Source organism: Hydra viridissima, unplaced genomic scaffold (genome assembly GCF_058129835.1).
Source record: "Hydra viridissima isolate aposymbiotic clone 2 unplaced genomic scaffold, HvirCarnegie_v1 scaffold_1, whole genome shotgun sequence".
NCBI lineage: Eukaryota > Metazoa > Cnidaria > Hydrozoa > Anthoathecata > Hydridae > Hydra > Hydra viridissima.
The window spans coordinates 6,215,551-6,232,061 of NW_028324300.1; the positions used below are offsets into that span (position 1 = coordinate 6,215,551).

The following is a 16,511-nucleotide window of genomic DNA, read 5'->3' on the forward strand; positions in this document are numbered from 1 at the left end:
GTAAGACTTAAATAAGCAATGTCGTTACATGAATTTTAAATAGATATTTAAACTTAAGAAATCTAATAGTTAACAATAATCTAATAGTTAAATCTAATAGTTAAGCGCATCAAAACAAAAAACATCGGCCTCCACATTTTTCGAGCCGTTGCGCGATTAGGAGGCCTGTTATTTTAGTACGCCCTGAATCAGAATTAATCATATAGCTTAGAGTTGGTTTACCCCAGAAAAGATTTTGTTGGCCTAGAGGAAAATGATAAAAAAAACTTAGTCTTATTTTCTTTTTGCTCAATTTCTCATATACAGTATATTATTTCATACACTCCGATTAAAAATTGGTCACAAAACAACCAAAATTGCCTAGCTGAAAAGCACAATTTTTAAAAAGCAAAAATAGTTTGTGGTTTATAATTGTAACATTTCTGTTTAAGACTTTACGATTGAAACGTTTATCTTGTATCTGCGTTGTTATCGTAACAGTTAATCAGAATTTTAAAATCGTAAAATAACCACATCTCATCTTTTTAAAATTTTAGTTATTTTATGAACTTTTCTCAAAATTTTGTTTTTTAAAAATTAAAAAAAAGTAAAATTCTAAAACGATCTACTGCCAACTGGGTATATTTGAGACAGCAGGGGTATTTTGGTGAGAAAGTTATTTCGTAGCAAGTTTGAAAACCCTAACATTTAAAAAGTGTTTAACTTAGAAAATTGAATTAAAAAATAATAACATTATTAAACCCACAATTTTTTTTGACAGTCATTTTTTTTCACTATATAACTCCATCAGAAAAGTGAACAGACATTCTCTACGCAGTGACAACGGTTTTTGTTTTCTCTTCTCAAAGCAAAAGTGAATTTAATTTCTTTGAGAAGACAAATAATCAGGGCCGCCGATAGGGGGGGGGGGCCAAATGGACAGCTTGTCCCGGGCGGCAGATGTCGATGGGGCGCCAGATGCCAAAGTAAAATAAAAATAGTTTTTTTAATCTTAAAATGCCATAATTGAAATGTATATATTACTCGCGTTATATCATTATTTTTAATTCCTCGAAAAAATAACAAACTGTGAATAAAATTTAAAAATAATTCTATTCAGAATTTAGAAAGTAATAGTAAATATTTTTCATCTCTTTACGATCAACTTATTTATGGTAATTCATGTTTAAGATTTATATTTAACTATTGAAATATTGATTTATGACATTAGCTTTTTGAGATTGAGTTTATAATTTTTTGATGAGTTTGCGTAGTTGACAATGCTATTATTTTATTGATGCGTACGGTTATTTACAGTAACTGTTAATAATGAATCGTAAAAAACTTTCTGGTGCCCAAAATAGGGCATTGGCTTCCAAAAGGGTAAAAGAATGTGAAAAAAATAAACAAACGCTCCAAGAATTACGTTGGTTTGAAGGTGATTTAGTAGAAACATATAGGTCTATATATATATATATATATATATATATATATATATATATATATATATATATATATATATATATGTTATTTTCGAAGCAATTTACGAATATTTTCGAAATTAATCATTTTTCACACAATGTTATTTTCGAAGCAATTTACGAATATTTTCGAAATTAATCATTTTTCACACAATGCCAATATCCGTTGCAGAGGGTGAAAGATCTTTTAGTAGACTTAAGATTATAAAAACCATTTCAGAGCCACCATGGGACGAGAGCGACTTTCAAATCTTATGATCTTGTCTATTGAAAATGATCTCACGAAATCATTGTCATATAATGAAGTAATTTATAATTTTGCCTCGAAAAAAGCTCAAAAATTTTATTTAAGTTAGGAATTGTTTATGCTGCGGTTAGTTAGCAAAAAATGAAATAAAGTTAAAGTAGCTATAAAGGCATAATGTACTTTTTTGCTTCTATGCTAAGTATATATATGAAGCGAAATCTATAAGGGCGCCAAAAAAGGTTTTGTCCCGGGCGGCTTGAAGGCTCTCGGCGGCCCTGCAAATAATCCACTTTTTCCTCCTCTCAAATAAAAATCAAATTATCTCGTTTCTTGTCTCCTTTTTGTACTCGGAAAACAATAAAGAAACTTAGCAGCGGAACAAAAAACCAAATTTATTTATTTCAAATATACTATTTGATTAATATGCTTTTTTTAGTAGTCTTAATTTGTTATTTTTTAGTTAGCTTTTTAATGTAAGAAATATTTAGTGCTATCTAACTTGAACTCAGTTGACAAGACCACTTGGTCTTCATAAATAAATTTTTCATAATAGGAGGCGATTGTGTTTAGTATGCTTGATGAAATAACTTGATAATTTTTCTTTAAGGGTTTTAATGTGATGTAAGCATAAAATTTGCTGCAACAAATGTGAATAGTATGAAATTTAAAAAACTCAATCTTTGTGTCAATCAAAAATATGATATTTTATACTCACTCTGGTATCTTTGTTTAGATGCATTGTTTTTATAAATGATTCACGCTTCCTTCTCTTTGGGATTCCTCGATGAATGAACTGGTAAACATTTTCAAATACCTAAATTAAGATCAAATGTTTAGTAAAGAAAATAGTTAGGGTTTTTGGGAAATACACCTAATTCAAGACGATGCCTTAATTAGACCCTAACAATACTCAAAGCTTATGCAATTATTATTTTTGGTTTAACCTCTGACTAAAAATGTAAAAACAAGAGTTTCCGTGAGCATTTCTAAAACTTTTAGAGATTTCAAGTTTTACAGCTTGAATGTAAAAACATACATAATGACTAGAAATTACCTTGAAATTGATTTGGAAGAAAGAATAGTTAAAGAAATTGAACAGAGGAGCCTACTGAGGATTTATAATCATAGAATTACTGTTTCTATTACCAGTCCAGATTTCGGAAACAAAAATGATTTTTTAAAAAGTGTAAATAAAGGGGAAAAGGCTCAGCTCACATTTTATAGAACATAATAGAGTCTTTTTTTAGATTATGATTATCTTTCTCCCAGATATCCTGATAATAAATCTGAGAATTTGTTTGAAGTTGAATTATTCAATCACTTTAAAAGCTAAAGAAAATTAGCATTTTCTTCTTTGACATTTGAAGGAGTTTTTTGGAACGTTTCAGACTTCTCAGTCAAAAAAGATTCTTCTCATTGACCGTCTAATGGTTCTCACCATTTCTGGCACCAACTTTATTTTTGACACCCATTCTCACATTTGCTTCAAACAAATTTTTGCCATCCTTTATCATTAACATGATGAGGTTTCTTTCAATCCGTATTTTGATGGTACTGACTAGCCTGGGTGTGACATTTTTTGTGGATATGACATTGCCTCGTGGAGCAAAACAGCTATCATGTTAAGCTTACATAGTCTAAACTAAGATTACATCAGGAAATAAAAATCATTTTTCGTTGGTTTTTATCAAGTTTTTCATTTAAAGCAACAAAAAAAAAAAAATTTAGAACAATATTTTTTCTTCGGTATAAAACCTTCTTCAAAACATTTTTTCATTCTTTGTGACGCAATCTGTAAAATTTTTGAAAAACAAAATATTTTGGGTGTTATGGGCGCCACTGATCACAAGATGCTAATAATAAAACATTCTTAAGTACTGAATATTTGAATGAAAACAGCCTCTATTATGGCTATTTGTTTAAAGCCAATATTTTCAATGAAAATTTTTATTGAATTTGTTAATGACTTCTTACTTCTCAAATTCATTTGATCAGTTTGAATTTTGTTTCTGATAAAATTATATTATTAGTAGGGTGCTTCATTCATACCTTTTTTTTTTTTTATTCTTATTTACTTTTAGCAGTCAAGAATTTTTGACAAGTATCAAAACGGCACTTAAGAAGTTTAAAAGTGACGTTGCTCTTTTTTCGTATAATTGTTTAAACATCTTTTCGAAGAAAAAAAAACATGTAAAAACTCACAACTTGATATTAGGAATTGAGGTTTAATTCATGGAAAGGAACGGCTTCAAAGTAAACAAAATTAAAAAATAAACACAGATAACAGAGAAAAACGTTTGTAAAACTTAAAAAACACTTGTAAGAAGAATAGTGGCGGCAAATGCCAAGTTTTGTGCATTTGTTTTTTTCTTTAGTTTTTTTTTTTTAGTTTTACATTCGGTCTGGTTTAAAAAAAAAAGGATACTGCTCATTTATTAGTGGCAATGGAAATATGCCCTGTTAAATCCCTTTTTCTTTTACTTTTCTTTCTTTTTTTTAATTGTACTTTTTTGGTACACCTACAACAGCAGTTATAACTTCATAACTAACTAATTAATATGCTTTTTAGATCATTTTAGACTTAAAATGTAAAAAATTCTCTTAAAATTAAAAATGCTCTAATTTTTGTTTGTTTTATTGTCAAGACTTTTAAAAAAAGCCTTGATAATTCATCCGAATTTTCCTTAGCTTTTCTTTTGCGGCGCAAAGACTTTCCATGAATATTTTCAGCAAACACTGTATTTGATTATAAAATAAATAAAGCAATCATTGCGCCTTTTATCATCTGTGGTCTTTTTAAGCAAACAACGTGTGCACCACTTTAACAAGAGATATGACTATTGCATGAAAAACCTTATGTCTGAATTATATGTGATGGGTAAAAATAACTTTAATTATTTGCAAATATATTTAAAGAAATAAGCACACACAATTGCTAGATACAAATAAGAACCTACTTTCCCCATGTTTATAAATCCATTTTCACCTGCTACTTTTATTGCCATTGTTTCGTCTCCATGCACAATGACAGCCCAAGTATTTAAAAATATACTTTTTGGCGGGCTTTTATGCTTTTTATTCCTTCTATTCTTGTGTTTTATGGCAAGTGAGTGGTTTACTAATTCCAATAACGTTGTTAATCCAATTATAAAAAAAAGAGTTTGAGCACTAAAAAACAGCATTTTAAATTCCTTTTATATTGTTCTATCAAATTAGTTAAACTTTTGTAAAAAATACAACAGTTTTTCAGTTACTATTTTCATATCAATTAAAAATTGCTAGCGTTCTTTCCTAATGTTATCTTTCAACACATTGATTTTTTAAAGTAATTGTGACGCTAATGTGCTGTTTTATGTAACATGATATCATATAAAGAAATTGATTTTTTATCAACATTCTGAGATCTTCATCAATAAAATATATTAATATTCTATATGAAATATGTGTTAAAAAAGGGGAAAAAACGTTCTAATTTACTTTAAACATGGAAAAGTTTCGAATTTTATGTACGTCATTTTAATTAAAAAAAACGGAATTGTCAAAAATTTTTGTTTTTTCGCTAACTTAAAGCACTGCTGAAAAACAGTTCAACTTTTGCCAATCATCAAAACTTTGCCACGTATCTAAAAAATGTTTCCTACCAGCAAAGCACACTAGTTATCAAATGAGATTCTGGTTGACGAATAACATGCTCATTTAATATATCCAGATCCAGATTAAAATACAAAATTCTGGGTTTATACAGTTTATATAATCTATCAGAGATGATGTTAGTGATTTATCTAAACTTACAATCAAAGCTGAAAAAAGTTCTTTTTATTTATAATTCTAACTAAGAAGTTCCTTCACACCATAAGCAAAACCTTATTCCAAAATTCACTCATATAACGCTCAATAGCGCATTCTAGCTAGCGCTCTTCACCTTTCAAATCAAAAGTAACATAATATTTGAGGTCCTGCAAATTCAACTTCAATTATAATTTGCCACAAGATAAAATTTGATTTAATTTTCAACTTTTGATAAAAGTTGGAACATACCTAATATCAAAACTCTGAATCATTCTTCTCATCACATTTAAAAAAAAAAAAGATACCTACAGCTTTAAAGAGTGAACCTTCATTATCCATTGAAATCTGGATAAAAATTCTAAACTACGTTGCTTTACCAAGTTTAGCACTAACTGGATATTTTCTATGCATAAATAATTGTCGAAACTTTGTATTTTACTATCCGCAAACAATCTCTTGCACCATTTGTCATTCTATAAAAGTTTCAAGAGATTTCTCCCTGTAGTATAAACATAAAGTTTTCTGAAGTCATTTTATATTTTACTACTTCAGAAGCGTCCTAGTAAATTAGTTCTCAATATAAATGTATAAACAACAAAAATACATATGAAACAATGTCGTAGATGCAAAATGGGGATTTTAGATGGATAGAGTTAAAGTTAGCGGTTAGGGTTGAACTTAGAAGATTTAGGACGAACGGTTAGGGAAATCAAAGGGTTTATTCCAAAGGCCTGCAGTTAGGGTTAGAGTGAATGGTTAGACTTTTTTGGCTAGCTGAGGTAGGCTAAACGGTTGGGCCGAGACCTATGGGCTGACGAACCACAGGATTTATCGACGGTTCTACGGCTCAGACGCTTAAAAATGAAGATCGAGACTTCTTGATACTTTTGTGGTTGGCTGGGAATGAGCCTGCGGTGGAGGAAGCTGGAGAGCTGCCGGTGTTTATTGTTTACAAGAGTACCGACCTGCTCAAGAAATACAGAGTTATCACCCCACCAGGTTGAGTCTGACCCACTGGCTCTACTTAGTGAGATAACACCCAGCATTGTTGAAGTGTTGGAAAAGGAGATCGAGGAGGATGGGCAAAAGTTTCGCTTATACTTGTTGCTGAAATGAAAAAGGAAGGCTATGACGATGGCAAAGTATATGGCGATGATTAGATAAAAAATGTTAAAAATACCACCTTTCTGAGGACTGAGACTATGCCCTCAATAAAAATGACAATGAGGCAGTGTAATCGTTGTGACTGACTCTGTTAAGTGTTGGCCTTTCCGCGGTACGTGAGATACCTATCTACATCCCAAGTCATCAAAATAAAAAATAGGGGTAAAAGATGTTTTGAGTGGACCATTCTCTCCGTAAAATATCCAGTGAGCTCCAACACTGATCAGACGAGCAGGTATGTACAGCATCTGGGAGAGCTCGACTTAGCGGATATTCATATCCCGGTGAAGGACAGCGTTATTGAAAAATTTAAGCGTCTTACTTTGAGCTCTCGGTGAACGTTCTCAGATAGAGGAGAGGGTTGGACCCGATCAGCCTCAGCAAGCTGGAAGGCACAGCAATCGACCTCCTACTCTTAGTTGATGAGACTAATCCAGAAAAGAAACACTACGTCTGGATAAAAGACCTGGCAAGGATTCTACACTGAACGAGCAGGCATAAAGGTCGGAATCACCCTTGCCGTCGCTGCCAGCATATCTTCTCGAGAGGTGACCTTCTGGAAGCTCACCGTAGAGGTTGCCAAGACATTTTGGAAAACCCCAGAGGACCGTGATGCTTGAGGCTGGCAAAAATACACTAAAATTTGTGAACGAGCATAGGCAGGCACTGGTGCCTTTCATCATCTACCCCGACTTCGAGTGCCTAAACGTGCCCGTGCGCTAAAGCTGGCCGAGAAAAGAGCTTTACCTGTTTGATTTTGTAGCAGGTCCCTTACAACATTGTTGTATGTGAGTGCAGAGCGATGGGCAAAATAAGGGTCTCTTCATATACCGTGGTGAGGACGTAGTAGAGCACCTCTTTGGTAGCCTAAAGGCTGAGCTAATTATTATTTTGAGCGAAGATCAAATCTCATTTACAGGAGCGGCAGACTGTTAAATCTGCGGTTCACCCTTAGGTAATGGCAAAGTTCGTGATCACTTTAACATCACTGGAAAGTACCGAGGCGCCGCCCAAAACAAATGCAACCTCAAGCTGTGTATTCACCAAGCAAAACAAAGGTACCGGTTATCTTTCACAATCTGAGGGGCTACGATGGGCATCTCAGCATGCAGGCTCTAAGTTAAAGCCATGGATGAGCAAAATATTAGCTGCATTCCCAACACGATGGAAAAATACAAAAAATGGATAGAGTCGGACGCTGTCAGGACCCTGGCCTACGGTCATTAGCGTGCGTCAAATGATCCACTCCGGCAGTAACTTTGTTTCGTCCGAAACGATGGATAGCTCCTCACGGACGAAGAGTCTGGCGGGCCCATCAGTAAGACTATAAAGGGCAGGTTGACCCTCCCGTCTCATGACTGAGTCAGTAGAATGCGTAGTAATAGACCAGATAGGATCTCTAGCGTGACAGCATCCTCTTTCCAACTCGCCCGACGTATTCAGATAAAGAACGAGAGCTCCAGAAGATTTTATGCTATCAAAACCTACAGCCCTCCTAGAATTGTTACATGTGTGAACGTTTTTATAGTAACCGACTATGGTACCGATCACTGCTTTTACATTACTAATGTCCCATTCTATGTCATCATGAAGGTCCATACCTGTCGTTCCTCAAAACCTACAACCCTCCTGGCTGGTCGTGACGTTGTCTGAGAGACCTTCACAGTCTTTAGGTTTCACGCCTAACAATCTGGTCGGCTCATTATTTAGGGCGACTAACATTAACGGTTAACCGAGAGGGTGAGCATCCGAATTCCTCAAGAAGCACAGTGTACAGTGTACTATTCGGCGCGTAGTACGCTAAAGGATACTATTGACGGCGCACGGCTCTTCGGAATGGTTGACCGAATAGTCTTTCAACAAGAGTGGGATTGAAATGCTCGAGAATCCCTTGCTCTCGATGGTTCCCGCTGCAACTATCCGAACCTGTAGACTGTGTTTCTTGAGGATCTGGGTAGTAGTCCCCATAAATTCATGACTGGAATCTATCTGAAGTTGATGTGGCCATGCCAGTGGGTCTCGTTTTTATATGCAAACTAGAGCATCTGCGATTTCTACAGCAGTCTTGCTAGTGAGTGACTCCGCTTCTTTATAGCAACCCGCCACCTAATAACCACAAAAGCATATTTATACGTTCGCCGGCCTACTCTGCAACGTGATAGGTATTGTAAGTCCGCTTGGTGAACCATATTAGGTTTTTCCCTCATTAACCTGCGATCAAGAAACTCGCGGCAGCCACGAAAGTTTCTAAAAAGGTTGCAGGTGAATGGCTAGGGAAGCGGGCCATTTAGCAGATTTACTTGCTAGCCCAACACTATATACCTAGGTATACCTAGAAACTTTCGTGGCTGTCGCAAGTTTCTTGATGGCTGGCATCCCACAGCAGGATCCTTTGGGGTTATTGTATACTGAAGATAGCTTCTTGTTCATAGAGGCTATGTGCTAAGCTGGATGAAACTTTAAAAAACTGAAATGACGCAGAGCCTTTGCAATGTGAGGCGGATTATTGGGTCGCATACTCAGGTAACTGCCGAGAGGTAGTGCACTCCAGTGTTGGACACATATGTGGTCGAATTGCAAGGGCTAAGCGAAGCCAACTGAAAAAACTTCTGTCTAAAGTCCTATTACCTGAACAAATATAAGAGTATGCGCCAAAACTCAAAAAGGGAGAAAGCCGCTAGATCCGTAGATCATAATTTCTCAATGATCCCCTTAAAAGGACACTTCAGGCATAGATTTTCATGATGACATAGAATACTACATTGATGATGTAAAAGCAGTGAGCGATACCATAGTCGGGTACTTTAAAAACGTTCACACCTGTACCAATGCTTTGAATATGTATCGTTAACACCTGGCTGAGCTAGATGTAAGCCAGGAAATCACGGATTTTAGCAAGAAGTGTGATCTTGTCCTTCGGCATAAATTGCAGCAATGATAGAAGAAAAAACCGAGTAACATCCTGACACTCCGGCATCTGGCGATAGTCCTTGCGTGAGCCCACTGTCAGACCAAGTCAGCTCGATTATTATTTTGGCGCGTGAAAAAGACCCAAACCCAGGTTCCTAATTGCTCTCGTAGGGGATATTCATCCTATTAGACGCCCGTAGGGTCTCTTATACATGTGGCTGTTCTGAAGATTTATCACAGCTGTTGCTATCATAAATATGATAGAAACAGCTGTGATAAATCTTCAGAACCGCTTCTTGAATATTGCGTCGGCTGAGTTTCAGCACCACGACAAAGTTGTGTGAAAGTCAGCTTTAAACACACGCCTCGGACTGATTAACGCAGCCCTCGTATCAGTAGGACAGCCCAGCAATCAGTTCACACACAATGTCCGAATTGAGGCACTACCCAGGTCAATGCTGGGTAGTGCCTTAATTCGGACATTGTGTGTGAGCCTTATGTGAAGGATGTGATTCACCTTCAATTAGATTAGTGGTATCCGGCATATTACATCCAAGCCGTGAGAAACCATCAGATCCACACTAACTATTGGTCTGATAATGCACCATCTAGCGCCACTTGCACGCTTGCCTCGCCAATACTGACTTCAGATTGCTCACGGATATGGTTATCCAAAATTATATTAGTACCTCCAAATACTATAATGTTGCTAGTCTAGTTTGACGCTGTTGACACGAATGGTTCAAGGTTCCAGGGTAGTCCTTTTTTAATTGTGGAGTTCAAGCGATAAACCGTGGCGGAAAATGCGGCCTGAAAGTTGCAAATAAACTTTAAATTTCATGAGGTAGATAATAATCCGGTTATCCTCACAATCCTCAGAAAAGCTACACTCGTGTTCGAGACTTGCGAACTTTAGGGCCGCGGTCAAGGATGGATAAAATTTTTTTTGGTGATTCAGCACACGAAGTACCAAATAACGACACCCAACAAGGCAACCGCCGAACCACCCATGATTAAGGCGTTTAATTCTTCCCGATGTTCGTCTGGTGACATACCTTTGGGTAGCTCAATATCTGGCTTTTTAACATAGATATCGGTCTTTTTATCGCTAGAGTCTGGGAGTCTCACTTAGTCAGATTTTTACCGTCTATACAAATTATTACCGACAAGTGATACATGTCGTCAGACCAAAAGCAGACGGCGGCACTTGAAGGAGCTCTTTGTTGTTCTCTCACATTGGGTTGGTTTTTAATCCAAGGTTGCTCCGAATCAAGGTTGCTGGGCCAAGGGTGTAACAAAGAGGACTGGGGTTCGATAAAATTGTCTGGTACTGTGTGATGTCGGCACAAAAGTCTTTAAGGCGTTTTATATAGACTTCAAGCGCGTATACGAACCCCACCTAAGCGTCCAAGGCGCTGGCTGAAGAGCCTACAATGAGTCCACGAGCCGCTAACTGAGCTGACAGAACACATATTGTATAAGCTCTTATACTATGTAAGATAGCTTTGAAAAAGTCTTTAGATAGGGCATTTGTTAATACTGGGATGTATTCAGCAACCATTTTAATAATAAAAAAGTAGTCAGCTTTTCCATCCTGGACGAAGCGCCTTTTATTGAAGCACCATGCCCTTGATTGTACCTCCATCCCTGCTGGAACTCCATATTCTTTTTTATCTCCTCAAGCGCCGAAGTATCAATATCAGTTTTACAATGATTGAAGTTTTTAGAATTAGGCAGCAAAACACTCAAACGCCAGAGAATCCTCGTATAATAAATGTGGAACATGTATAAGACTCTCATGAATGGATCGCTGGAATATAGATTAGCCGTTAGGACTCCACATGCAGCCGAGGCCATGCTTACCGCGAAATTTATCACGGTTGTATGAATAAGAGATTCAGAGGAGTCTATCCACCTGCACAGGTGAAATAAGTTATTGAAGTAATAGGTTAGAATGACATTCCTACACATCGGTCTAAACGAGAAACCAGCTTTAATGTAGACCGATGATGTCTCAATATTAGAAATCGTTATCAAACACCGTGAAATACCGTTTGTAAGTATGGGTGCCTCATCCGTCAATTTTAAATCTCTTATTTCCAAGATGAATTTTGGAAGCGGTGAAGTTGGTTTATACACAAATTTTTCAGTAAAATTGGGTGTAGTATATTAGTGTTTACCTTCCTTAAGATAACTATCGTCGCTACCGTTAGGCGGTCTCTTCGTCAATCCTGGGAGTGTAACATCTATACCCTCAGTACAGGGTTTTATGGATATACTGACGTTTTCCACTGGGTCTATATTAGAGGTTTCCCCGTTAACAACCATTTTCTCAATATAACTTTTCTTTTCTCTAAACCCCCTTTTGTGGTTATGTTTATATTTGTTAACTACGGCGATCATGAGTCCTACGCGAGCATTTTATGTCATGATATCGTTGAAAGTTATCCACAATTAGGAGAGTTGCTCTGCACTGTTCATATCATATAGAAACAGTTAATTTCAACGAACATTTTCATGCTTATGTGGCAAAAAGAAATAAAAATTTGTTTAAAAATATTGTTATCAATGCAGATAATTGTAAAGATTATCACCCTTATAAGATTACTAACTTAAGTGATCAAATGTTTCTAGGCATACGCTACATAACTTTTTAATTGTTACTGTTAGCAGTTATAATTTTACTAACAGTTAAATTCATCACTTATTGAGAATAACTTTATATTGCCGATTGCTTACAGAGTAGTAGATTGTAACTAGTACTCTTTTTCTTACTTTTTAATATTTATTTTATGAAGGTGTTGTTTTTTTTAAGCAAATACTGCTTTAAAATACTTTTTATGTTTATATAAAACAGTTTTGAAAACAATTTGTGATTTTTGTTTTGATTTATATAATTGTTGAGTTGTTTTTGTTTTTGTATAATAAAGATGTGAATACCACATTACACAGGTTGCGTGTACACCTCAAGTTTGCAGTTCTGCAAGTATAAAAGATGATTTTGTTGATAACAATAAACTATTTGTGAACTTGTGAGATGACACGCAACTCGTTTTATTGAGGAAGATATTCTTTTGATGAATTATTTTTAAATCTTTTTTGTTTTTATAATAATTTAATATTAATATAATTTAAAATCTTGTTTGTTAGAGTTTTGTTTGTCAGCATATTGAAGTTCTTTACATAAAAAATAATAAAGTTTTGAATTGTTTTTTCTATAATCATACAACGATTAAAGAATATATAGATGAAGGCGCGGATCTAAGGTGTGGCCATTATGGCAATGACCACATAGTTTAAATTTAACGGCAGCCACGTTAGCTATAGGTTTTTTCGCTTAAGGAATTTCCCTAAAAGTTTTAACTTGTCTGCCGTAATTTACGGATTTTGGCTATAGAGATTCCTGCCATGACCACAACGGTTCTTACTATACGTTACCGACGTTTTATTCAATCAATGAATGCTGTGAAAAAATATTAAAGTATCGATCTTTTATCGAATAGTAGGAGAGAATTGCCAGTTGACTCGGACAAAAATAGTATAAAGCTGAAACTTTGCACAGAGGAAGTAGACAATCTCTGGATGAGCGTAAAAAAAAGCCCCGTTGATTGCGCTAAGGGAACATCCCTTTTGGGGCAATTTGGGGCAAAAAGTAGGCTAATTTTGACAACACCAAAATATGATTAATTATATATCGTTGAATCGAGAATTTTATGCTGATCAGTATTTCTATAAGAACTATGACTTGAAAAAAATTATTTTTAAATTTATTTACGTTTGAAAAGTGTAAAAGTGTTAAAATTGAATGCCGCGCAAAACTTCATTCGATTTTTTGTTTTCAAAAGAAAATTTTTACTGCGAAAAACTTTATCATTTCTTTTGTATTCATAACAAAAGTTTTCAATGAAACATTTTGTATGAGTGGATAATTAAGTTTTACTCCGAAAAAAGGTTGCATCTTATTATATTGAAACTGTTATATGGAAAAGTAAAACTTACAAGTTAAACGTTACGTGTAGTAAAAGTTTTTACATTTAAAAAAAAAAAAAGAATGCTGTTTTTGTATTGTGCAAGCTTGGGTTTGACAAAGAAAGTCATGTCAAAGTATATGGAAAAGGTCTCAAAACATTGATTCGATTAAGCGAAGAACGGAGTAGGAATGAACTATGCAGGTTAAAATTTGTTTAAATATACAATCTTATAAAAAAAGATTTTTCGCGCAGTTTGTTAAACTAATTAAGTTAAATTAATAGTTCATTAATTTTTCGAATCATTTCAAATTAGGGGCTGCCCATTATTTACGTCAACAAAATAGGGAGGAAGTGGGTCTGAACTTTTTTGACAATTGTGACACTGGGGAGGGGGAGTTCAAGTAAAGTTGACATCAACAATGTTTTTTTTTGGTTTTTTTTTCAATTTTATTACTCAAACAACATAAAATTAGGTTAAGTTTTAATTCTAAACTCAGTTGTAACGTAGCTATAATTTGAGAAAGTTTTTTTGCATATTTTTAGTTTTCTTAGAGACCAGTTCCGACAGAACACGCATAATAGTACAACAGTACTAATCCATCATAGCTGTAGAAGAAAGTTTGTGGATAGTCGTAAAGATCAATCATTATCTGTTCCAAGAAAGAAACTACGATCCTCATTTGAAGAGGTATTTGATTGGAAATCAAAATGTTTTCTTTGTACTAAAAAGGTTGATCACCATTGAGACCATACCATTGATTAAAAAAATGATTGAACGTTCATTGAATCGAGAGGATGATTGGGGAAATGCTGTACATTCTCGTTTGATGTCTTGTTATGATCTTGTAGCGGAAGAAGCTATTTATCATATTTCGTGTATGAACAACTTCAGGCTTAAAACTAAAAGCGACAACCAACGTGGACGCCCATTAGATCTCATTATGTTTGAAAATTTTGAGAAACTATGTTTCTGGTTAGAAGAAGAAACTGACTGGGAACTTTATACTCTTTCAGAAGTGCACATTAAAATGAAAGAACTTAGTAATGGTTATCCGTGTTACTCGACGAAATCTTTAAAACGAAAATTACTTGAGCATTATCGTGATCATATTTTTTTTGGAGAACTCTCTGGTCAATCTAATTTAGTTTGTTTCAGAGATATGGCTTCTTTTGTTATATCGAAATTTCAAAAGAAGAAAGATCACACTAAAAATGATATTATTTCTGCCGCTGCAAATATAATTAAAAGCGAAATCAGAGAAATGAATGTCGATAAATCTGTATATCCGTCACAAAAGGATATGGGTGATATTGAATATGGACTCAAATGGGTTCCAAAGAGTTTACAGCTATTTCTAAGCCATTTAATTTCAGTTAAGCTTCGACAAATTAGTTTAGGACAATGCATTGCTCAAGCTTCGCGACCAAGATCTATGATAGCACCAATACCATTTGGAATTGGAGTAGATATCGATAAATCTTTTGGAACAAAATGGCTTGTGCATCACCTTTACAAATTTGGATTTTCAATTTCCTCCGATGAAGTTAAGTTGTTCAAGTTATCTGCTGCAGTTTGTAGAGTAAATGCCGCGCAAGAACAAGAGCCGAAATTCCTACATTAGGTCGCTGATAATGTAGATCACAACATTCGAACATTGACCGGAAAGGGATCGTTTCACGGAATTGGTTTAATATCAATATGTTTGTCTTCTAAATGCAATTATGAAAGCATAACACGTTTGAAACCTTATCCTGGATCAAGCTATATCACGAATTATATTATAGATATTTTAGTTGACGAATCAAAACTAGATATATCCGGACTTGAATGCACTTATAAAATCGCAATGCAAAATGGTATGAATGAGGAAGAGTTAATCAGACTTGGTAATACAGATGCTTTCAAAAATATTAAATGAGCCATATTAACCTATACGGAAAAGAAGTCATATGAACCACGCACTGCAAAACTTTGGATCTTGTACATATACTATATTAGTATCATAAAGGAATTTTTAGTTGCAGAGAAAACTTGTAACTGGTACTTGCATCTTCAAACAATCTCAAAAATGCTAAACTTATTTGCCGCATCAGGGCATTCAAACTATGCCAAGTGCTCCAGGTTATATTTGCAAGAAATGCAATACCTTTCAGAAACGAATTCATGGTTATATCAACAATTTTTAGATGGTCGTCACGCAGTGCGCCGATCTGAAAGATATTGGGCTGGCCTATCTTCTGATCTTGTAATAGAGCAGACCCTGATGCGGTCTTTAAAATGCAATGGTGGTTTAATTAGAGGTAGAGGATTTGATGAAAATGTACGCAACCTATGGACAATGAGCCTCTGTCATTCTGCAAGTGTTCATGAAGCAATGCATAAATTATCTGGATTTGACATCGGAGTTACGGAAAGCAATAAAGAAATGGGTATTAAAAGATTAGTATGTGATTATGAACATTGGAGTTGTTTTATGACTGGTTTTCTGTAAGAAATCCATTCAATACTGTCGATAGAAATCTATATTCATTATCTACGGGTCTTGTGTCAGTCAATGGTGAAGATCTTGTCAATTGTGACGAGGCTGAGAGCATAGGTGTTCGTCTACAAACATTTCTCAACGGCCTTAAGTTCAATGAAGCAAAGTTTAAAAAGAAGAATACATTTTTTTCTTTAGATGTTTTGACCAATAGCGTAAAAATAGACAAACAAACTGATTGTTGTGTCGATCCAACCCTCCTTTTTAATAGACTTGCAGCAATTGCAGAAAGAGAGGATGACGTTGAACTATATTTTGATTATGAGCTTACTCATTCTCCTACAATCATTATTTAAAAATAACCTAATGCTGAAAGCAAACATATCATCTTCGCGCAAAGTGATTCTTCCTGACGACGAAATTAAAGTAAGTACAAATGTCAGTTTGTGCAAATATGTCCTTGATGGAGGTTCCTTACTCCACAGAGTTC

At 35.0% G+C, this 16,511-nt stretch overlaps 2 protein-coding genes across 9 annotated transcripts in view; one reads left to right on the plus strand and one right to left on the minus strand.

Moving 5' to 3' along the window:
- Window positions 1-5,015, minus strand: part of LOC145187251 (proprotein convertase subtilisin/kexin type 5-like) — a 30,658-nt gene extending 25,643 nt beyond the window's left edge. For 6 of the 8 annotated variants that reach the window (XR_016450867.1, XR_016450869.1, XM_090082324.1 and 3 more), the window contains exons 1-2: window positions 4,665-5,015; window positions 2,423-2,521 (exon numbers count right to left, since the gene is read on the minus strand). Coding sequence is in view for 4 of the 8 variants with exons in the window: in XM_090082324.1 (XP_089938450.1) it covers window positions 2,423-2,521; window positions 4,665-4,889 (324 nt within the window). In the remaining 4 variants the exon portion in view is untranslated. Of the gene's footprint in view, window positions 1-2,422; window positions 2,522-4,664 lie in introns of those variants that run through there. The other 2 variants (XM_090082334.1, XM_090082358.1) reach the window with 2 other exon arrangements.
- A 9,129-nt stretch (window positions 5,016-14,144) lies between these two features.
- Window positions 14,145-16,274, plus strand: LOC149893068 (uncharacterized). Its single transcript, XM_090082394.1, has one exon. The coding sequence runs from the start codon at window positions 14,309-14,311 to the stop codon at window positions 15,161-15,163; it is 855 nt and encodes a 284-aa protein (XP_089938520.1). The 5' UTR covers window positions 14,145-14,308; the 3' UTR covers window positions 15,164-16,274.
- Window positions 16,275-16,511: the final 237 nt, after the last annotated feature.

What these genes read in the sequence shown, in the direction of transcription:
- LOC149893068 (XM_090082394.1), top strand. Translation starts at nt 14,309, where the DNA reads ATGATTGAACGTTCATTGAATCGAGAGGATGATTGGGGAAATGCTGTA.